Below are 17,557 nucleotides of genomic sequence, written 5' to 3'. Positions count from 1 at the left end.
TAGCCTGACCAACAGCCCCCTTCTCCCCCACGCCTCCGGTCAAAAACTGTTAGCATTAACGTAACACTAAGCTTGCACACGACACAGAGGTGTCTCCCCCTACTCCCCCTGCCTCATCAACAAAAATCCCTTCAGAGATGAGCGCCCTGCCAAGCCGAGTGACCTCAACAATCACTTCATGTGGTGGTGAGTAGTTGAAGGTAACCAGGAAAACCGGGGGTGGACTTTTAGTGGTTTGAGTATTCTCCTATTAATCAAATGGAATGGATTTGTTCACACACACACACACACACACACACACACAAAAATAACAAATGCAACGGCTGAAAGAACTAATATTTCATGGTAAGTGTGTGTGTGTGTGGGGGGGGGGGGGGGATTTTTTTTTTTTTTTTTTTTTTGGGGGGGGGGGGGGGGGGGGGGCACGTCCCCTTGCACGTCCCCTTCACATATAATTGTTGCAGCACCCATGCTTGATTCATTTGCTATATATTTTTTAATATCATAAAATGCAACATTTGTTGGAACATGCATAAACAATATTTGCTGTTAAATTAAAGTAGATATTCAGAACAAGAAGACTTGGTTAATGTTTTCTAATTGTGGACAAACAAAATAGACATATATTTTATGAATATTTTATATCATAATCAGAATCAGTCTTTATTGTCATTGCATCAAAGCACAACAAAATGTCATTTCAGTACAGCCTGTCCAAAGAAACACAAATAGCCAAACAACATAGACATGGAAAGACAAGGTGTCTGAGGCTGCAGCCTCATGAGAGGCGCTGCCTTTTTTGTTAGATAAGGAGATGGGAACATGAGGGAAAGAAGAGGTTAAAAAAGGAGGGGGCGTGGGGGAGTCAGATTCAGATAACAACAGTTGTTTTGGGTCAGGCCAACTTCATTCATTTTCGTCTGCCTTACAGTTCCACTGGTACATCTCAATGGTGACTCCAAACAGCCAAATTTTGTGGTCAGCATCGCCGACACAAGTTTGTAACTTCTCCAAGGTCAATTCCTTCCTGCCAGCGAGATTCAGAAGCTGCAAGTAGCCTGTGATTCTCAGCAGAAATCGTGCCCAACTTACAGCTCAACTCACACTGCATTTGAGTCTGAGTGTTCACAGCATGGCACAGTCCTTTACACAGGCCAGGCCGCTTTACAATTGCCAGAACAGCTGCCAATGTTTTTTGAATTTGTTGATATGCCAGGAAACCACCAACTCCAAAAAGCAGAAATCCTGTTATCATAATTCCAATTATCCTGATGCATGCTCAATAATCCAGGTAGAAAAATCTAAAAAAGTTAAATCTGGTCCTCTGGACATTCAAAAAAATACAAAACAAAGCAAAACAACAAAAAAATGTAGAAACATTTCGTCTCTCATCCGAGAGACTTCCTCAGTCTGAGGTGCACCTCAGACTGAGGAAGGAATCAACTGAGGACTGAGTTGCCGGATCATGTAAACATGATTGTTAAATCATGCTTTTTCCAACTGAGGCGGATGTCTAAACTGAAGCCCATATTGTCCAGAAAGAATCTGGAGACAGTAATACATGCATTCATTACATCTAGGCTTGATTACTGCAATTCGCTCCTGTTTGGTATCAGTCAGACCTCCATTGCACGACTACAACTGGTCCAAAATGCAGCAGCCCAATTTTTAACCAGTACAGGCAAAAGAGAGCACATTACACCAGTTTTGGCCTCACTGCACTGGTTACCGGTTCACTTTCGAATCCAGTTCAAAATACTCATGTATGTCTACAAATCACTGAACAGTGTCGCCCCCCCCCCCCCATCTCTCTGATTTGCTACAACCGTATGTCCCACCACGCTCCCTGAGGTCAGCGGACCAGTTGCTCCTCACAGTTCCAGGAACTCGTCTTAAGCGCAGAGGTGACAGGGCCTTCTCTGTAGCAGGACCAAGACTCTGGAACGAGTTACCTCTGCTTGTCAGACAGGCCCCCTCCCTCTCGGTTTTCAAGTCCCGTTTAAAAACTCACTACTATTCAATAGCTTTCAACACAAGATGATCTGTGTTTTGATCCTGTATGCTCTACACTGGTTTGTCGTCATTATCTGTATCGTTTTTGTCTATATTCTGATTTACCTAATTTTGTATTTTGCTTTGTGTGTTACCTGTTGTTTTGTCTGTACAGCACTTTGGTTGGCCTTGTTGCTGTTTTAAGTGCTTTATAAATACAGTGGTATGGTATCTTATATTACAGATCGTATTGTTCCATATTTTCCCAACAGAGCACTTCACTCTAAGACTGCAGGTTTACTTGTGGTTCCTAGTTTCCAAAAACAAAATGGGAGGCAGAACTTTCTGATATCAGGCTCCTCTCTTGTGGAACCAACTTCCAATCTATGTTCGTGAGGCTGACACATTATCCAGTTTTAAGACTGGGCTTAAGACTCTCCTTTTTGCTAAATCCTATAGTTAGGGTCGGCTTGGGTTTCCAGAGCTGTCCCTTACTTATGCTGCAATAGGCTTAGACTGCTGGAGGACAAACTGACCACTTTTTTTTTTCACTCTGCTACTGTCTTTACTTACTCTTCTCAACCTGTTTTGTATTTTTAATTATTTTTTCTATCCTTAACATGTGTTTTTTTGTCTTTCAGGTACATCTGGACCCCCGGAGCATGTGGAGGGGCATTAAGTGTATAACAGATTATATAAGCAGGAGTGAACAATGCCCCAAAGACCCATCACTGCCTGATGCCCTCAACAAGTTCTCTGCACGCTTTGAAGACCTGAACAGACCACCCAACACCAGACGCACCTCACCAACAGATGAAGACCTTCTCAGTGTGACCCTAGCAGAAGTAAGGATTATTTTCGGGAGGATTAATCCACACAAGGCAAACGGCCCAGACAACATCCTCGGGAAAGTGTTGAAAGAATGTGCCGGTCAGCTCTGTGAGGTGCTGGCAGACATCGTTAACGCCTAACTTACCCTGGCAACAGTTCCCACTTGCCTGAAGACTGCCACCATCATCCCAGTCCCAAAAAGCTCTACAGTGACTGGTCTGAATGACTATCGGCCAGTGGCCCTCACCCTGATAGTCACTAAATGCTTCGAAAAACTGGCCATGACCCACATCAAAACAAACATCAACGAGGACCCTCATCAGTATGCATACCGCAAGAACCGATCAACAGAGGATGCCATCTCCTCTGTGGTCCACACTGCTCTCACCCACCTGGAGCAGAAGGACTACTATGTCCATATGCTCTTTGTGGACTTCACGTCTGCCTTCAATACCATGATCCAACCCTGATGGACAAACTATTCACACTAGGACTAAGCCCCTCCATTTGCAACTGGGTCCTAGACTTCTTAACAAACAGACCACAGTCAATGAGGATCCACAACGTTTCCTCCTCCACCATAACCCTCAGCACTGGCTCTCCTCAGGGATGTGTGCTGAGTCCTCTCCTGTTCACTCTGCTCACATATGATTGTGCAGCTACCAGGCTATCATATTGTAAAGTTTGCAGATGATACAGCGGTGGTCCTGCAGAGCTGTCTGGAGACGCTGTGCGTAAAGCAACTAGGGCTCACAGCTGAAGGTGGATGAAGACGCTTCCCGCGGGACATGCAGTCCGCGTCTCTGCTGGGCAGGAGCGTGGTGCGGCCGGAACATCCACTCCACAGACTGGGCAACATCTCCTCTCGTTGTATCTTTGATAATAATCCAAATAAAAAATGCGCAATGACATTGGACTTTTAGGGGCGGAGACTTGAGTTGCCGGATCTGCGCCGTCAAAATGAGAGAGTTCCCGGATCTTGTTTCAGAAGGATCCGGCTCAAATTAAAGTGCTCACAATTTGCATAGAGGGGTGAAAGGACAGACGGATGGAAGGTATATCCAATTCTCCCTACTCCCTTCACACCATGGGACAAAAATAGAGCTAAAATGAGCTCTAGTGTGCAGTATTACCTACAAAATATTTAAAGTAAAATAAAAAAGGACCAAATAAAATATCTATTAAAGATCAAAAGTTGTTGTCAGCTTCTCCCAGGCTCTGATTGAGGTGGCAGCTTCCGTCTCTCCTCCCCCATTTTTTTCCTTCTTCCTGCTCTGCTCTCTGTGTGTCTGAAGCGCCTGGGTCTCATCTCCCGAACATAAATTAAGAAGATTATGGATTTGGTATCGTGGGCGTTCAACTCTATTGATACGATTTTTTCATCAAAGCGACAAGATCCTGGGAAACCGGCATGTCCAGCTGAGACTTGCGCTGTGGGGTGCGTCATGGATTTGTGGGGAGTGTGGCAGATGATGTGCCTCTCTGTTCTGTCTCAAGATGTTGAAGACGTTTACATATTTTGGACTTATGATAGCAGGGACTCTGCTTTTTGGCATCGGCGGGGCTCTGTTTTATCGATTTTTGAAGAAGACATCGGGAGCAGTTTTGGCCATGGAAAAGCTTCCGAGTCAGTGTGAAGGTCTGGTACTCGCTGTGAGAACTTTAAATCGTCTGGTCTACGAGCTTAACCGTAAGGTGGAGGCAATTGAGAATCGCAGACCACCTTCGGCTTCTGGGACTCTTCAGCGTGGTGGGTTTGACCTTGAAGGAGACTCATAGCATGGATTAGTGAAACTAAATTCCACAATTAGGCTTTTTCGGAACCAGAACGCCCAGATGGACTCAAGGCTGAAGAAAAAAATCTGTCTGCCTGAAGAAAAACAAAAATCAAGCTTATCTAATCTGACTCCCAATGGCCTCGGAGACAGGCTGACTATCAAATTTCTCCTGGGACATGAGTACCCAAGGACAAAAGCTTCATCTATCGCACCCCCGAGAACTCTCTGTGCAGGCTTATCAGAACTGCTGCCTGAAAACAACATCTTCAGAAACTGTGGCTGATCTGAAAAAAAGCTCATGGACAAATCTCAACACCTTGATGTCAAATGCAAATGTAATCTTGTTTTAATTGTGCTTGCTGGTAGAGTTTTTTGATGTCTCAAATCGTGTCCTGATAGACAAGGTGTGAAAGATCTTTCTTTGTAATACCACTATCTACCCTCATGTTTCTCCCCCTTTTCCTATCTAATATTATTATCTGATAAGGATAAAATGGCCGCGCTCTCCTGTAGTTGCAGCTTCGTGCACTCCGCCCATCTTTCGGACGACTGTACGTACATATTCGCGTTGTACCTCGGTGCAATTCCAATAAAGTTTATTCTGATTCTGATTATTCTCCCTTCTTTAAGGGTCACAACCTTTGCACAGGAGCTGTGGCATTTTTTGCTCCCATTAAAGATCTAAATTAAAATGGATAAAATAACTCACAACAGATGCCAAGGATCTAAAATGAGCTCTAGCAAGGATATAAAGTAAGATCTTCCGAAGATTTTACTTGTTATCTTGAAGTAATGCCATTGAGTGCAGTGAGTCAAGTGGTCTGGATACAGTCCAAGAAATACCAACCCCGGCGCAAAGCCCCCACCACCCACACACATACACACATACATGCCTCTAACCCAAAGTAACCCCCACCTCCACCTTCTTTTTCTCATGCAGTAGGCCATTTTGCCTGGCTCCTTCCCCTTGCAGACAGTGATGGATCTGATTCATTTCATGGTGGTCATTTCTGGTGGCTTCCAGTGCTATCTCCCATTTCACTGTGTGACAGTGGCAAACTGGTTCATGCATATCTGCCTGGCCAATACAGCAGAACAGAGAGGGAGGTGGATGTAGCAGACAGGATCCTATGTTGACATGACCTTGCTTTTCCAAATTGAATTATTTTAGTCATGCATCTGGTCTGTGGCTAAATATATGTTTATTTAGATACAAAGCCAGCAGTTTGATTCATTAGAAGTTCATAAGCAGCAGAAGCTTATTAAGTGCCTAATTCATGTTGCTGCTGATCTGTTTCAATGTTGATGTGTTCATGCGTGCACATCTGTTCACAGACTCATGTTCATGTTTGTGCTGATGTTCAATGTTTTATGTTATGAGTGCTTAGTGTATATTTAGTTGATGTTTTTCTTAGTTCATATCTTAGATGTCATTACTGTTTTTCTTATACATTTTATTGTTGGATGTAACTGGGACCCTGCGTACATAATTTCGCTCCACCACATGTACCACATGAGGTGCGAATGACAATAAAGAAACTCTGACTCTGACTCTGACATTTAATTATAATTATGTGCAAATAAAGTGCAAAATTTGAACTATGTGGTTTAACTATACATAAGGATATTTATTGCAATGCAGAAGAACAAAGCACATAAATGACCTTATATTAGTCATTAAGACAAAATATTTACTACTTAATGGTGGTGTGGAGGTTAAGGAAAAGCAAGCCTGTAATTGGGAGTTCACATGCTTGAATCCACAGGCTGTTAATGCAAAATTTCAGTAGGGAAGGTGAAACACCCACATCTTTCCTCACTGTGGGCCCTTGAGCAAGACCCTTAACCCCCCGAGTTGCTCACCGGGTGCCTCAAATGACAGCACTCTGCTCAACACATGTGAGCTGTCATAGCTCGGTGGTTGTGTCAGGAAGGGCACCCAACGTAAAACATTTGCCAACTATTCAAATGAGTTTGCTCGCTATGGTGACCCCTGAACAACAGAGTAGCCAAAAAATAAAAAAAATGTAACCCAATATACAAGAAAATCATATCCAGCACAGATGCTTACAGTAATTCCACAATCTATATCAACAGCGCTGACAAGCAAAGAGCTTACATAACGTTTGGCATTGATTTGAAATCTTGACCTTAGGTGATGAAAAAAGTATGCAACATGCAATGTAGTTGGTGATCCAAATTTTATCAGGTTTCATTAAATTCTCTTAAATAAGCCCTATACATGAAAAAGCATTTCCCAGGCTACAGCAACTATTAACCACTATGTCTAAGAATTTTAGCATTACAACTGCAAACCCTGATCCAAAATCTGTGGTAGATCAGTGGTCAGTGCCACGGTCTCATAGGTTCTAGTCCAGGTTGTCAGGAAGAACATAAAAAAAATAGCTTGCTGTGGAAGTCCCTGCAGATGAAAGCAGCCAAAGGCAAAGCAACAACAACATGCATGTTAATCATCATTCTATATGTTCTACACAGAACATAGGTAGAATAAATATCCTAGGCTGTGACTGTAGGTGACAAAACGTCAACAACATTTAATTTTTAAAGGTGCAATGCAAAGAAGTATTCAAAAGGTAATTTTTGCATTTAGGGTTTTAATTTCTTTGGTGAAAACATTAATTAATGTCCGTGGCCTCCTTTACAAGAGATCTGTGATCTTAGTGGGATTTGCCTGTTTAAATAAAGATAATAGGTGTCATAGGGACTTGTTGTCATGTCATCTGAATTTTTAACATCCATCCATCCATCCATCCATCCATCTATCTATCCATCCATCCATCCATCCATCTATCAGAATATTTTAATAAGTGAGACAACTTCAAAGAGTTTTGTAACCGAAGAAAAAAATTAATTAAATAAGAAATAGTTAAAACACGTTGTGACTAAATTGCACATTGCAGGAATGTTGTACAAATATTGTCCCCCCACAGGTACTTATGCCAATATATGTACAGATTCAGTGCGATTCCAAATTAGATGTTGCATATCTTTGAAATGTTATGGTTTCAACTGGTCACTAATAGTTACAGCCCAAAACGATAAAACAGCTGTATTAAACTGTAAACGCAAGAAAATAAAGATGGATGGTGATTATAAGAGCAAAAACCAAATATTTTATATTTTTGTTTATTTTGTTTTTGTAGGAGGGCATATTGAAAAGTGGAACATCTACTTTGTTGCATAGTATTGTATTTTTATGCAATTTTATTATTGGATGGGAGACTGCGATGAAGTGAAGATTCAACAAGTCTGCTGGCTTCCTTAGATAACTTTACTACTTTACTACTACTACTTACTTTACTACTCTATGTATGCGAATGTTTCTGTAAAGTGCCCTGAGACAACTTTGTTATGAATTGGTGCTATATAAATTCAATTCAATTCAATTCAAAAATACTTTATTAATCCCAGAGGGAAATTAAGTGTTGTTGTAGCTCATCATCCTGGTTCTATTCAAGAGTTGTTAGATGTTGATAGCTGTGGGAAGGAAGGATCTCCTGCAGCGAATACGAAGAATCTGGCCACAGATACCGATCCGTCCACCCAGATCCAGCTTGCTGTCAGATCAGGCGGGCCTCTTGATCCTCCTGGGTAGCAGGGCCGCCCGAATGCTGGGCAGAATTCCTCCCTGAACAATGGTCACTCCTCCCAGCAGTCTGCCGAGCTCCTCGTCGCCACAGACAGACAGCTGAAGGTGCCGGGGGATGATCCCGGTCCTCCTGATGTCACGAGCTGAGTTTCCCACCAGCTCCAGAATCTCGGCGGTCAGGCACTCGAGCACCGCCAACAGGTTGACAGGAATTTGTCCATGGAGTCTCCTTTTCAACTCATTTGGGATTTGATGCTGTAGTTGAGGTATTTCAGTTTTTGAGACGTTAATCAGCTGCTCCTGGTTGTTAAAAAAACACCTTGTTGTCATGGTTACGCATCATAACAAATGCCCAAAAGTAAAAAGGTTTCAGTTAAAATCCTTTCAGCTGCACTGCATCCAATACCAGAGGAAAAAATCATCCGAAAAAAGTGATTTACATCCAGAAAAAGAATAATTAAAAGTTTCCAAAAGCAATAACCCAGAATGAATGTGATAGAGCTGCTCCAACATGCAGCCACCTTGAGCGGCGCAAATAAACTGAATTGAATTATTGCATTACTGATTGGGAGTCATGTCAATTCAAATCTGTGGACAAAATAAAGTAGTTCAGGCAGAGTATCTAGCAAGAGATGTGGGTGAGGGGTGGGGGGATTTACATATAATTTTCAAACTGTTCATGGTAAATTATCTAAACAAAATTGAAGGTCTTTTAAACTAACCCATATTTCTGAAACATTCACTTAATGTAAATTGCTGATCTCTTTCCTGCAGCTTTAGCTTTGTTGACAGTTCGATGAAAAAATAAAAAATAAAATAAACATATATATATATATATATATATATATATATATGTGATCAGCTGTCTATTCATTGGAATAATAGTTTACAAAGATTATGTATGGAATGTGCATAGCCTTGTGTTTTTATGCCATTTAGAAGATTTGGGTGCAGCAGTCAGGTTTGCAGAGGCTGTGGAGAGTTTGATGATGTGCTGATAGGCCAAGATGTGGGTGCAGCAAGATTAGCATATTGATATACTGCACTGATTGAAAAGGAGGTCTGCAAAATGAGATGGTAACTCTATTAAAACACTTGCCCAAACTTTTCCAAATGATTAAAACATGCAGTAAAACTCTACGTTAATGTGACATTCTTTACTTCTTCTTGATCTAGTAATTTGCATATAACCACTTTTTATTTTATTTTAACAATTAAGCCACAATTGGCATGATTCTGCTTGTATGTTTGAACCCACATGTAGGCTAGAGACTCCAAGATTATGTAAGAAAAATACTTTTTTTTTTTTACAAAAACAAAAACAGAGCTGACAAGACAGCCAAAAACTTACTTGGAGTATGACAGGACAGAGCAGATCCAGATCATGACACTATGTGAGGGATAATGCCCAGATACCAGGGGAGTGAAAACACAAAGATTAAATACTGGATGCTAATGAGATGAGAGGGAAACACCTGCAGGGATTAGGATGCGGGTCCGGTGTGCATAGGAGCAGAAACACAAGAAATAGATGAACACTGGGATGTGCAGGGAGACACAGGACAGACAGAAATTGTCTCATACCCCCCCCCCCCCCAGATGGCATCTGACATCCCCAAAGCAAGACCCCACATAACTTGGGTGGGAGGTGGGAGGAAACAGGACGGCGAGCACAATAAATGGAACACCAAGGATGAAAAAAAGAAAAAACGGCAGGTAGGAACCTGGTAACAACAAAGAAGGAAGGAGCACCAATCCCCAAGAGTTCAGGTGGACAGCCAGGAGACCATCCAGAATGGGACAGTTGCCCAGATAGATGGCTGGGAGAACATCCAGAGTGGGACAGGCATTCAGGCGGGCGGCCAGGAAACTGTCCATCCTTGTGGGTGAGTTCTAAAACAGGTGAAGATACCTCGGGGGCTGCAGAGGATGTAAAGACCTCAGAGGTGGCAGCTGTCATAAGCCCCTTATCCACAGGGCCTTTTGGTGCTCCTATGTAACTAGTTCGGGCCGATTGCGTAGTGTCTCCACAGCGCCTTAAGCGGTGGAACCCGCACGATTTTTGGGACCTACTTCTCTGGGGTCCCAGGTCTGGTTCTTGTTGGGTCCAGATGTGACGTCAGCGCACTGTCGGTCACTGATTGGTCAGGGGGAGGAGTTACTGGATCTTTTAGAAACTTTTCAAAACATTGATCCGCCATTTGCAATTTCTCGGACCGGAGTAGCGGCTGGACCTATTTTAAAGATTTAAAAACAATAATGACAACACCGTGGCCTAATCCTGAAGTGCTGGCTGGTTTTTTGTGCTTGCTGGCCGACAACAAAATTCAGAGCGAGCTAGATGGAGCTCCGCCGGTCTACCCGGGTCCTCTCCACCGCAACGTCGGAGCCGGGCAGGCCGTCATCTCCTCAAGCTAAAATTTATAAAAGGTTACTAAAGATTTACTATACGCCCACTAAAGGGGAACTATGGGCACTGTGGAGACAGAAATAAACCGGTCCCACCAGAACCGGCCTAAATAAGCCCCAGTAGGGTCCTACAGGAACCGGACCTGTGGATAAGGGGCTATAGAGACCTCAGGGGCTGCAGATGGCATGGAAACCTGGGAGTCTAGCTGGCAGGGAAACCAACGAGAGGTCATCATCTCCGACACCCAAGAAGAGGCTCAGAAGAAACAGGTCATCGTCCCCGACGCCCACGGACACAATGGAGTGTGAAGAGTAATGGCCAGACACTGTGGAGACACAGGAAGGTGGGTTCGGCTGCTTCTTCGACTGATGCTGGCTCTGCTGCTTCGTCGGCTGAGGCATGGCTGCTTCAGGGACTGCAGAAGGCGTCGCTGTCACAGGAATTGCAGGAGGCATCACTGCCACAAGAGCAGCAGGAGGTGTAACTACCACAGGAGATGCAAGGGGAATAGCTACTTCAGGAGCTGCAGGAGGTCAAGGGGCCTCTGGAGGCGTGGAACTCTAAGGAGATTTTGCTAGGTTCAGCTCCTCAGATGAGCAAGAGCCTCCACCCCCCACCCCCCTCCCATCCCCCGGAGTGGGAAACACCTGCGGTGATTACGATATGGGTCAGGTGTGCATAGCACCAGAAACACAAGGAATAGAGAAACACTGGCAGAAAGACACAGGACAGACAGAAATGTTCTCAATAATGTATCAGGCTATCTTCATGATAAGGAATTAAAGTTGACATAAGACAGACTGGACTCAAGTGATAAAACTTCAAGCTTTGGGCTGAGCTTACCCAGGAGAGACAAGTGCCCTCTAAGACTGGAGGGGAAAGAAGCAAGGTGGGTGGATGGGAGTGGGGAGTGTTGGTGGTGAGCAAGATAAAGCTAAAGTTTTTGAAAAAAACATATAACGACCTATTTTCTATGAAGGGTGGAATGTGATTAAATTAAATAAATAAATACACATTCCACCCTCCACAGCATGGGATCTATGAAATAAATAAATACACAGTGAAATATATAAATGCATTTTTAAAGTAAAAATATATTTTTTTAAATGACATTTAATTATTTAATGTCATTATTTAAAAGTTACATTTATGTATTTAATTGGGCCTTTAAATACTTATTGTGTATTTAATAATGCAAATGTACAACTAATTATTTAATTATGTATTAAATACTCAATTGATACATTTAATTATTTAATTGGATAATTATTGGTACATTTATTTAATACACGTTGTATTTATTTATTTATTTTGTTACAATCCTCCCTTCATAATTTGTCTCCATACAGCAGCCTCAATGAAGTAAATTGAGCTCCAGTCAATGGAGTTTCACAAGCTACAAGTAAAAAAATAAAACTAACAACAAAAAAAGAGGAAAAAAAGAAAAGAAAATGTGCACAAAGTGGCAAGTGGATGATGTGTGATAAGAACAGTGAAAGACAATGTTGGAGGATGAAGATGAACAGGAAAGAGCACAGCATGGCACTCCAAACCACCACACAGCCACAGGACATGGGCTCCAATTAGAGTCACAGCAACACCAATCAAGTCTGATCTACAACCTCTGGCTGCAGGGTGATTCAACAAACACAAGTGTGTGTCTGCATTCACACCTGCACTCACAGTCCTGCACTACACCAATCACACACTTCAGACATGTATCACTTTTGAAAATAACTTTTTTTTTCTTACTTGAACACGCAAAAGACTAAATATCTCTTTCCATTCAATCAGGCTGAAATGCCACTCAGTATCTTAACTGACATTCATAAACCCCTAACACTTTCAATATCCTCAACTATTGCCTCATAACAAACCAAAAATAAATCTATAAATACCACATATTTCTTCATCTTCCTATCTTATAATGGTATTCTGCAGGGCTGTCAATCATAACTCAGTGAAGTGATTTTCAGATATTATATCGAGATCCCACACGGATAAAACGGAGAGAGAGAGAGAAGGGGTGGAAATGTGACACATACTGTAGGAGCTTATCTCAAACTGAAAATAGGATTGTTTGAAGATTTGAATGGTGATGCAGACTCTACAAATTTTTTTATCCAAATATCAAACATACAAAGCTTAGGCTGTGTAAGTTATAACAAGGAGCAAATTGTAGAAAACACATTTCTATTTTTACGAAAGTTGAAATGTAGTCATCCTTCATTTGCCTTTTGTATGTCCTCCAGTTTACTTGCATTGATGGTCTTTACCCAACCTTCACCTCTCTCACTGCATGCCCTACAAATATTGTTTGCATTTGCAAGAAAATTCAAATGGTTTTGAATAATTACTATAATAAGCATCAAGAGCAAAAAAGAAGAGTATAAATATCCTGATGCATGTTCAATAGGGTATAAATAAGGGTATATATAAGGGTATAAATAATTTTTAAGTTGATTAGGCCCCAGTAGCTAATATAGAAGAGAACATTGTTATGAACAGCCTTCCATCCATCCTTCCATCCATCCATCCATCCATCCATCCATCCATCCATCCATCCATCCATCCATCATCTTTATGTGCTTCTTCCTTTTCGGGTCATGGGGGTCACTGGTGCTCATGTCCTGCTTTCACTATGCAAGAGGTGAGGGACACTGAGGACAGGTTTCCAGTCCATCACAGGGCCACATAGAGACAAACGAGACAAACAACCATTCACTCTCTCATTCACACCTAGGGGCAATTTTAGAGTTACCAATCAGTCTAACATGCATGCTTTTGGTCTGTGGGAGGAAACCGGAGTACCCGGAGAAAACCCATGCATGCACAAAGAGAACATACAAACCCCTTCCAGAAGTGTCCTGGGCTGGGATTTGATCCGGCGACCTGCTCACTGAGAGGTGGCAGCTCAACCAACTGTGTGTGCCACTGTGCCACCCTATAAACAATCTGCACAACCTCGTTGCATTTCATACAACAGCCCCGGCCAACAGCTACACACTTAAAACCATGTTATGCTAGGCTGATGCTATGGCCGGCCTAAGATAGGTCCTTTCCATCAACTTGCACCGGTCAAGATCATAGTCTTGGAATGAGACCAGAGTGCCTAACTCAGCTTTGAAATATTGACTACCAAGCCATGTCAGAGGACATGCTTCTATCAGGACCCTGATACTATGTCATCATCATCATCAACATGATCATCAACTTTATTTATAAAATGCTTTAACACAGCCTCAGCTGAAACAAAGTGGTGAACATCAGTTAAAAACAAGAAAAGAAAGCATCAAAACAAAGCTACGAAGCCAAGCACACAGTGAACTAAAAACTCATTTTAAAACACAATAAAACGACGAGTTAAACAGATAAAATCAATACCAATAAAAATGAAGTAAAATCAAGTCTCAGTTGGGTCGAAGGCCAATGAGTAGAGATGAGTTTTCAGACGGGTTTTAAAAATGGACAGTGAGGGGGCCTGTTGAATGTGCAAAGGCAGAGCGTTCCATAACTTGGGGGCACTAACAGAGAAGGCCCTGTCTCCTCTGAGCTTCCTCTTGGAAATGATCAGAACAATAAATAATTGCAACCTCGCCACAGCTTTTGTTCATGCTCAAAACCATTGAGGACCTGTCACAAGTTAATGGGCGTTCTATTGTGCCTGATGATCTAGCCAAGACTCTGCAAAGAACTTGTGATTCAACACAAAATATATATGAAATCCTAGCACATTATCATAATCTGTGTCTGATTGTTAGTTTACCTCAATGTTCTTCATCATCCACCGAGCCACGATGAGCTGAATCATTCCCAGCTTGTTGCCCTCTATGGACATCGACCTGCGAAGGGTTTCCATAGCATCCTGGTTTGTCATCTGAAGCAGTGATTCTCCATTTACAGCAATGAGTTGATCATTGACATGTAGACGCCCATCCTGCACACATACATGATCATGATGCTAGATATGATGAGAAAAAGTATTACTGGAGCATTTGAAAATTACAAAATCCACAGTTTCAGAGTAATATTATTTTCTTGGTTTATTGTTTACATTCCCTAATTTGTTAGAGTGAGAACGGTGTGGTGACACAGTTGGTAGAGCTGTTACTACTCAATGAGAAGGTTGCCGGATCAAATCCAGTCCAGGGACCTTTCTGGGTGGAGTTTGCATGTTCTCTCCATGCATGTGTGGGTTTTCTCTGGGTACTCTGCTTTCCTCCCACATACCAAAAAACATGCATTTTATGCTGTTTGGTAACTCTAAATCGTACCTAGGTGTGAGTGAATTTGTGAACGGTTGTTTGTCTCGTTTGTGCCCCTCAGACGTTCTGAGACCTGTCCTAGATGTCCCCTGCCTCTCGCACAGTGACTGCTGGATTTGGGCACAAGTGACCCCCTTGACCCAAAAAGGAAGAAACGGGTAAATGTAATGGATGGATAGGTGGATGGATGGATGTTGAGGACTGAGTTTGAAGGAAAAACTCACATGAATCACTATAATTTGGGAATATTGCAATTTCTCTTTGAGTAATCCATCCATCCATTTGTACACCCACCCACCCACCCACCCATCTACCTATCCACCTATCCATCCACCTATCCATCCATCCATCCATCTATCCATCCATCCATCCATCCATCCATCCATCCATCCATCTAAATAACATTACTGAAACTGAAAAAAATTAAATGACCATATGTGAATGTTCCCCATGATCTTAACAGCTATGCTAAAACAAAGATGGTGTGTGAAATCAATGAAGTCTATCATTGCAATGGTTAGAATATACATAGTAGAAAAGCGGATAAAGTTGTGTCTTGCCTTGCTTGCTGCCCCTCCATTAATAATGGATTTCACAAAGATGCCCAGGTCAGCTTGGTCCTCCTTTGACCGGTTCCCCTTGACGCTGACTCCCAGACCTGCTGAGCCGGAGTCATTGAGTGGGATCTCAAATGTCATAAACTCTTGTGCACCATCCTGAGTTAACGCCATGTCATCTTCCTCATGCTGGTGGGGACATTCAGGAAACAGAGAAGTGGTTATGTTAGATATTTGCTTTTACATTGGTCTATTAAAAAAAGTAATGTTGAACAATTCTCATAACAAACATTTTTTTTAACTTTTTTATTTTCCTGAAGGTCTTTGTGTGTGTGTGTTTGTGTGTGTGTGTGGGGGGGGGGGGGGGGGGGGAAAAAAGGGGGGGGGGGGGGAACTAAAACGGCTTTACTTACTTGGCTAAGTTGATAAAATGTTGAGGACCACTGATGCATTAAAACACAAAAGAGAAAACAGTGAACAAAAGAACAAAAAAAGTGACAGAATGAAAGTAAGCTAAGAATAAAGAGGAATGATTTAAAGGAAACTGAAGAAAAAATGACAAGTACATCATATAGTTTGAGTGCTTTTTTAAGTTTTCATTTCGTCAGTGTTACTATTCAATAATAATTTAATGTGTTATGTGTTGTCATCATTGTATGTTTCCATACAATGGTGAAATTGGCTCTCTGCTTTTGGCCCATCCACCACCGGGTGGGGCGGTGGGTGGCTGTGGGGGGCACCCGTGGGGCAGCTGGGGAGTGGGGTGTCCTGCTCAGAGGCACCATGAGATGTCGGCTGCCCTGCCCCTAAACCATCTCGGCCCCCATTCATTTTTGTTCTTAGGCTCAACATGGGCAGTAAAGAACTTAAAACTCAACAAGAACTTTGTAAAAAAAATCCCAATATTAAATGTCAGAGCATCACTTTCTAAAAAAAATATATGGGACCATTGCAAAAAATAATGGAGGTATTTTATTGCATAAACTTTGCTGCAATATATCTTACTTATATTTACAGAAAACAATCATTTTAAAAGTAAATCAGATTCAAGAAAGAGAAGGTACAATTCTAACACACAGCTAAATCAGTAGAAAAATAAAATAATATAATAATAATAATCCAATCAGAAATAGTTTTTCTAACACTTTCTTTTTATATCAGGTGTAAAAACTCATTTAACAATGACCACAAAAATATGATACTTAGTAATTTTTGTAAAGATATGTATGTCAAGTTCATATAAAGACACAACATAAGGTTTAAAAAAGTCAACAAATCTGTGCGTGGACAGAAGGAGCAATTGCACAAGAAAAGTTCTTAAATATCAAGAGTAGTATATACCAGGCTCAGTAGTGAATACAAGTCATAGCTTTTTTGAGAAATCTTATTTTGCAAATTTTAAACAATGTTTTTTTTTATGTTGGGTCTCTGATTCTACACTAAGGCCCTGTCTAAAAAATTCTGGATATTTTGAATTAATGTTTCTTCATATGTTTATGACAATGTGTCTGTCCACACAAGTCCAACAAAATATTCTTTGCCACATGGTGAGACCATCTACATTATCCTGATGCATGCTCAATAATCCAGGTAAAAAAATCTAAAAAAGTTAAATCTGGTCCTCCGGACATTCAAAAAACAAAACAAAGCAAAACAACAACAAAAAAATGTAGAATTGTTTCGTCTTTCATCTGAAAGAATTCCTCAGTCTGAAGTGTTGTATTCAGCTCAGTCTTATAAATAGCACCTTCTCAGAGTGGATCAATCAGTTTTGCTGCTGACAACAAAAACCAGCTGCTCACATGCTCAAGAAGGACCATCAGCCTAACGATGGATCGTTAGCACACTGATGGCTGTTTACTATTCACAGGAGGCTGAGTGATACTAGCAATAACAGCATGGTAAGAGGGGGTGGGGGGGCAGTTTAACACGGAGGCCTCCGCCCCTGTTTAATGACGGACGATTTATTTTTCACAAATATGTCCTCCTTTACTCCTCTCTCAAACCATCATTCCTCTTTGTCCAAGATGTGAACATCTTCATCCCTGAAAGAGTGGCCACTGGCCTGGAGATGAGTTTAGACCGCAGAGTCCTGGCCCGATGTTGTTGCTCTT

General features: G+C 41.8%; 1 protein-coding gene across 1 annotated transcript in view; it reads right to left on the bottom strand.

Moving 5' to 3' along the window:
* LOC119426846 (partitioning defective 3 homolog) overlaps positions 1–14,552 on the bottom strand; it is a 98,130-nt gene extending 83,578 nt beyond the window's left edge. Inside the window, exon 1 of the mRNA XM_037694429.1 lies at positions 14,388–14,552. Within this exon, the coding sequence (XP_037550357.1) occupies positions 14,388–14,498 (111 nt within the window). The 5' untranslated portion in view covers positions 14,499–14,552. The remainder of the gene's footprint in view (positions 1–14,387) is intronic.
* Positions 14,553–17,557: the final 3,005 nt, after the last annotated feature.

This window comes from Nematolebias whitei, chromosome 20, assembly GCF_014905685.2.
Source record: "Nematolebias whitei isolate Nwh7 chromosome 20, NemWhi1, whole genome shotgun sequence".
NCBI classification, from domain to species: Eukaryota; Metazoa; Chordata; class Actinopteri; order Cyprinodontiformes; family Rivulidae; genus Nematolebias; species Nematolebias whitei.
Note: the sequence above shows the minus strand (reverse complement) of the source record. Positions and strands in the feature narration are given on the sequence as shown.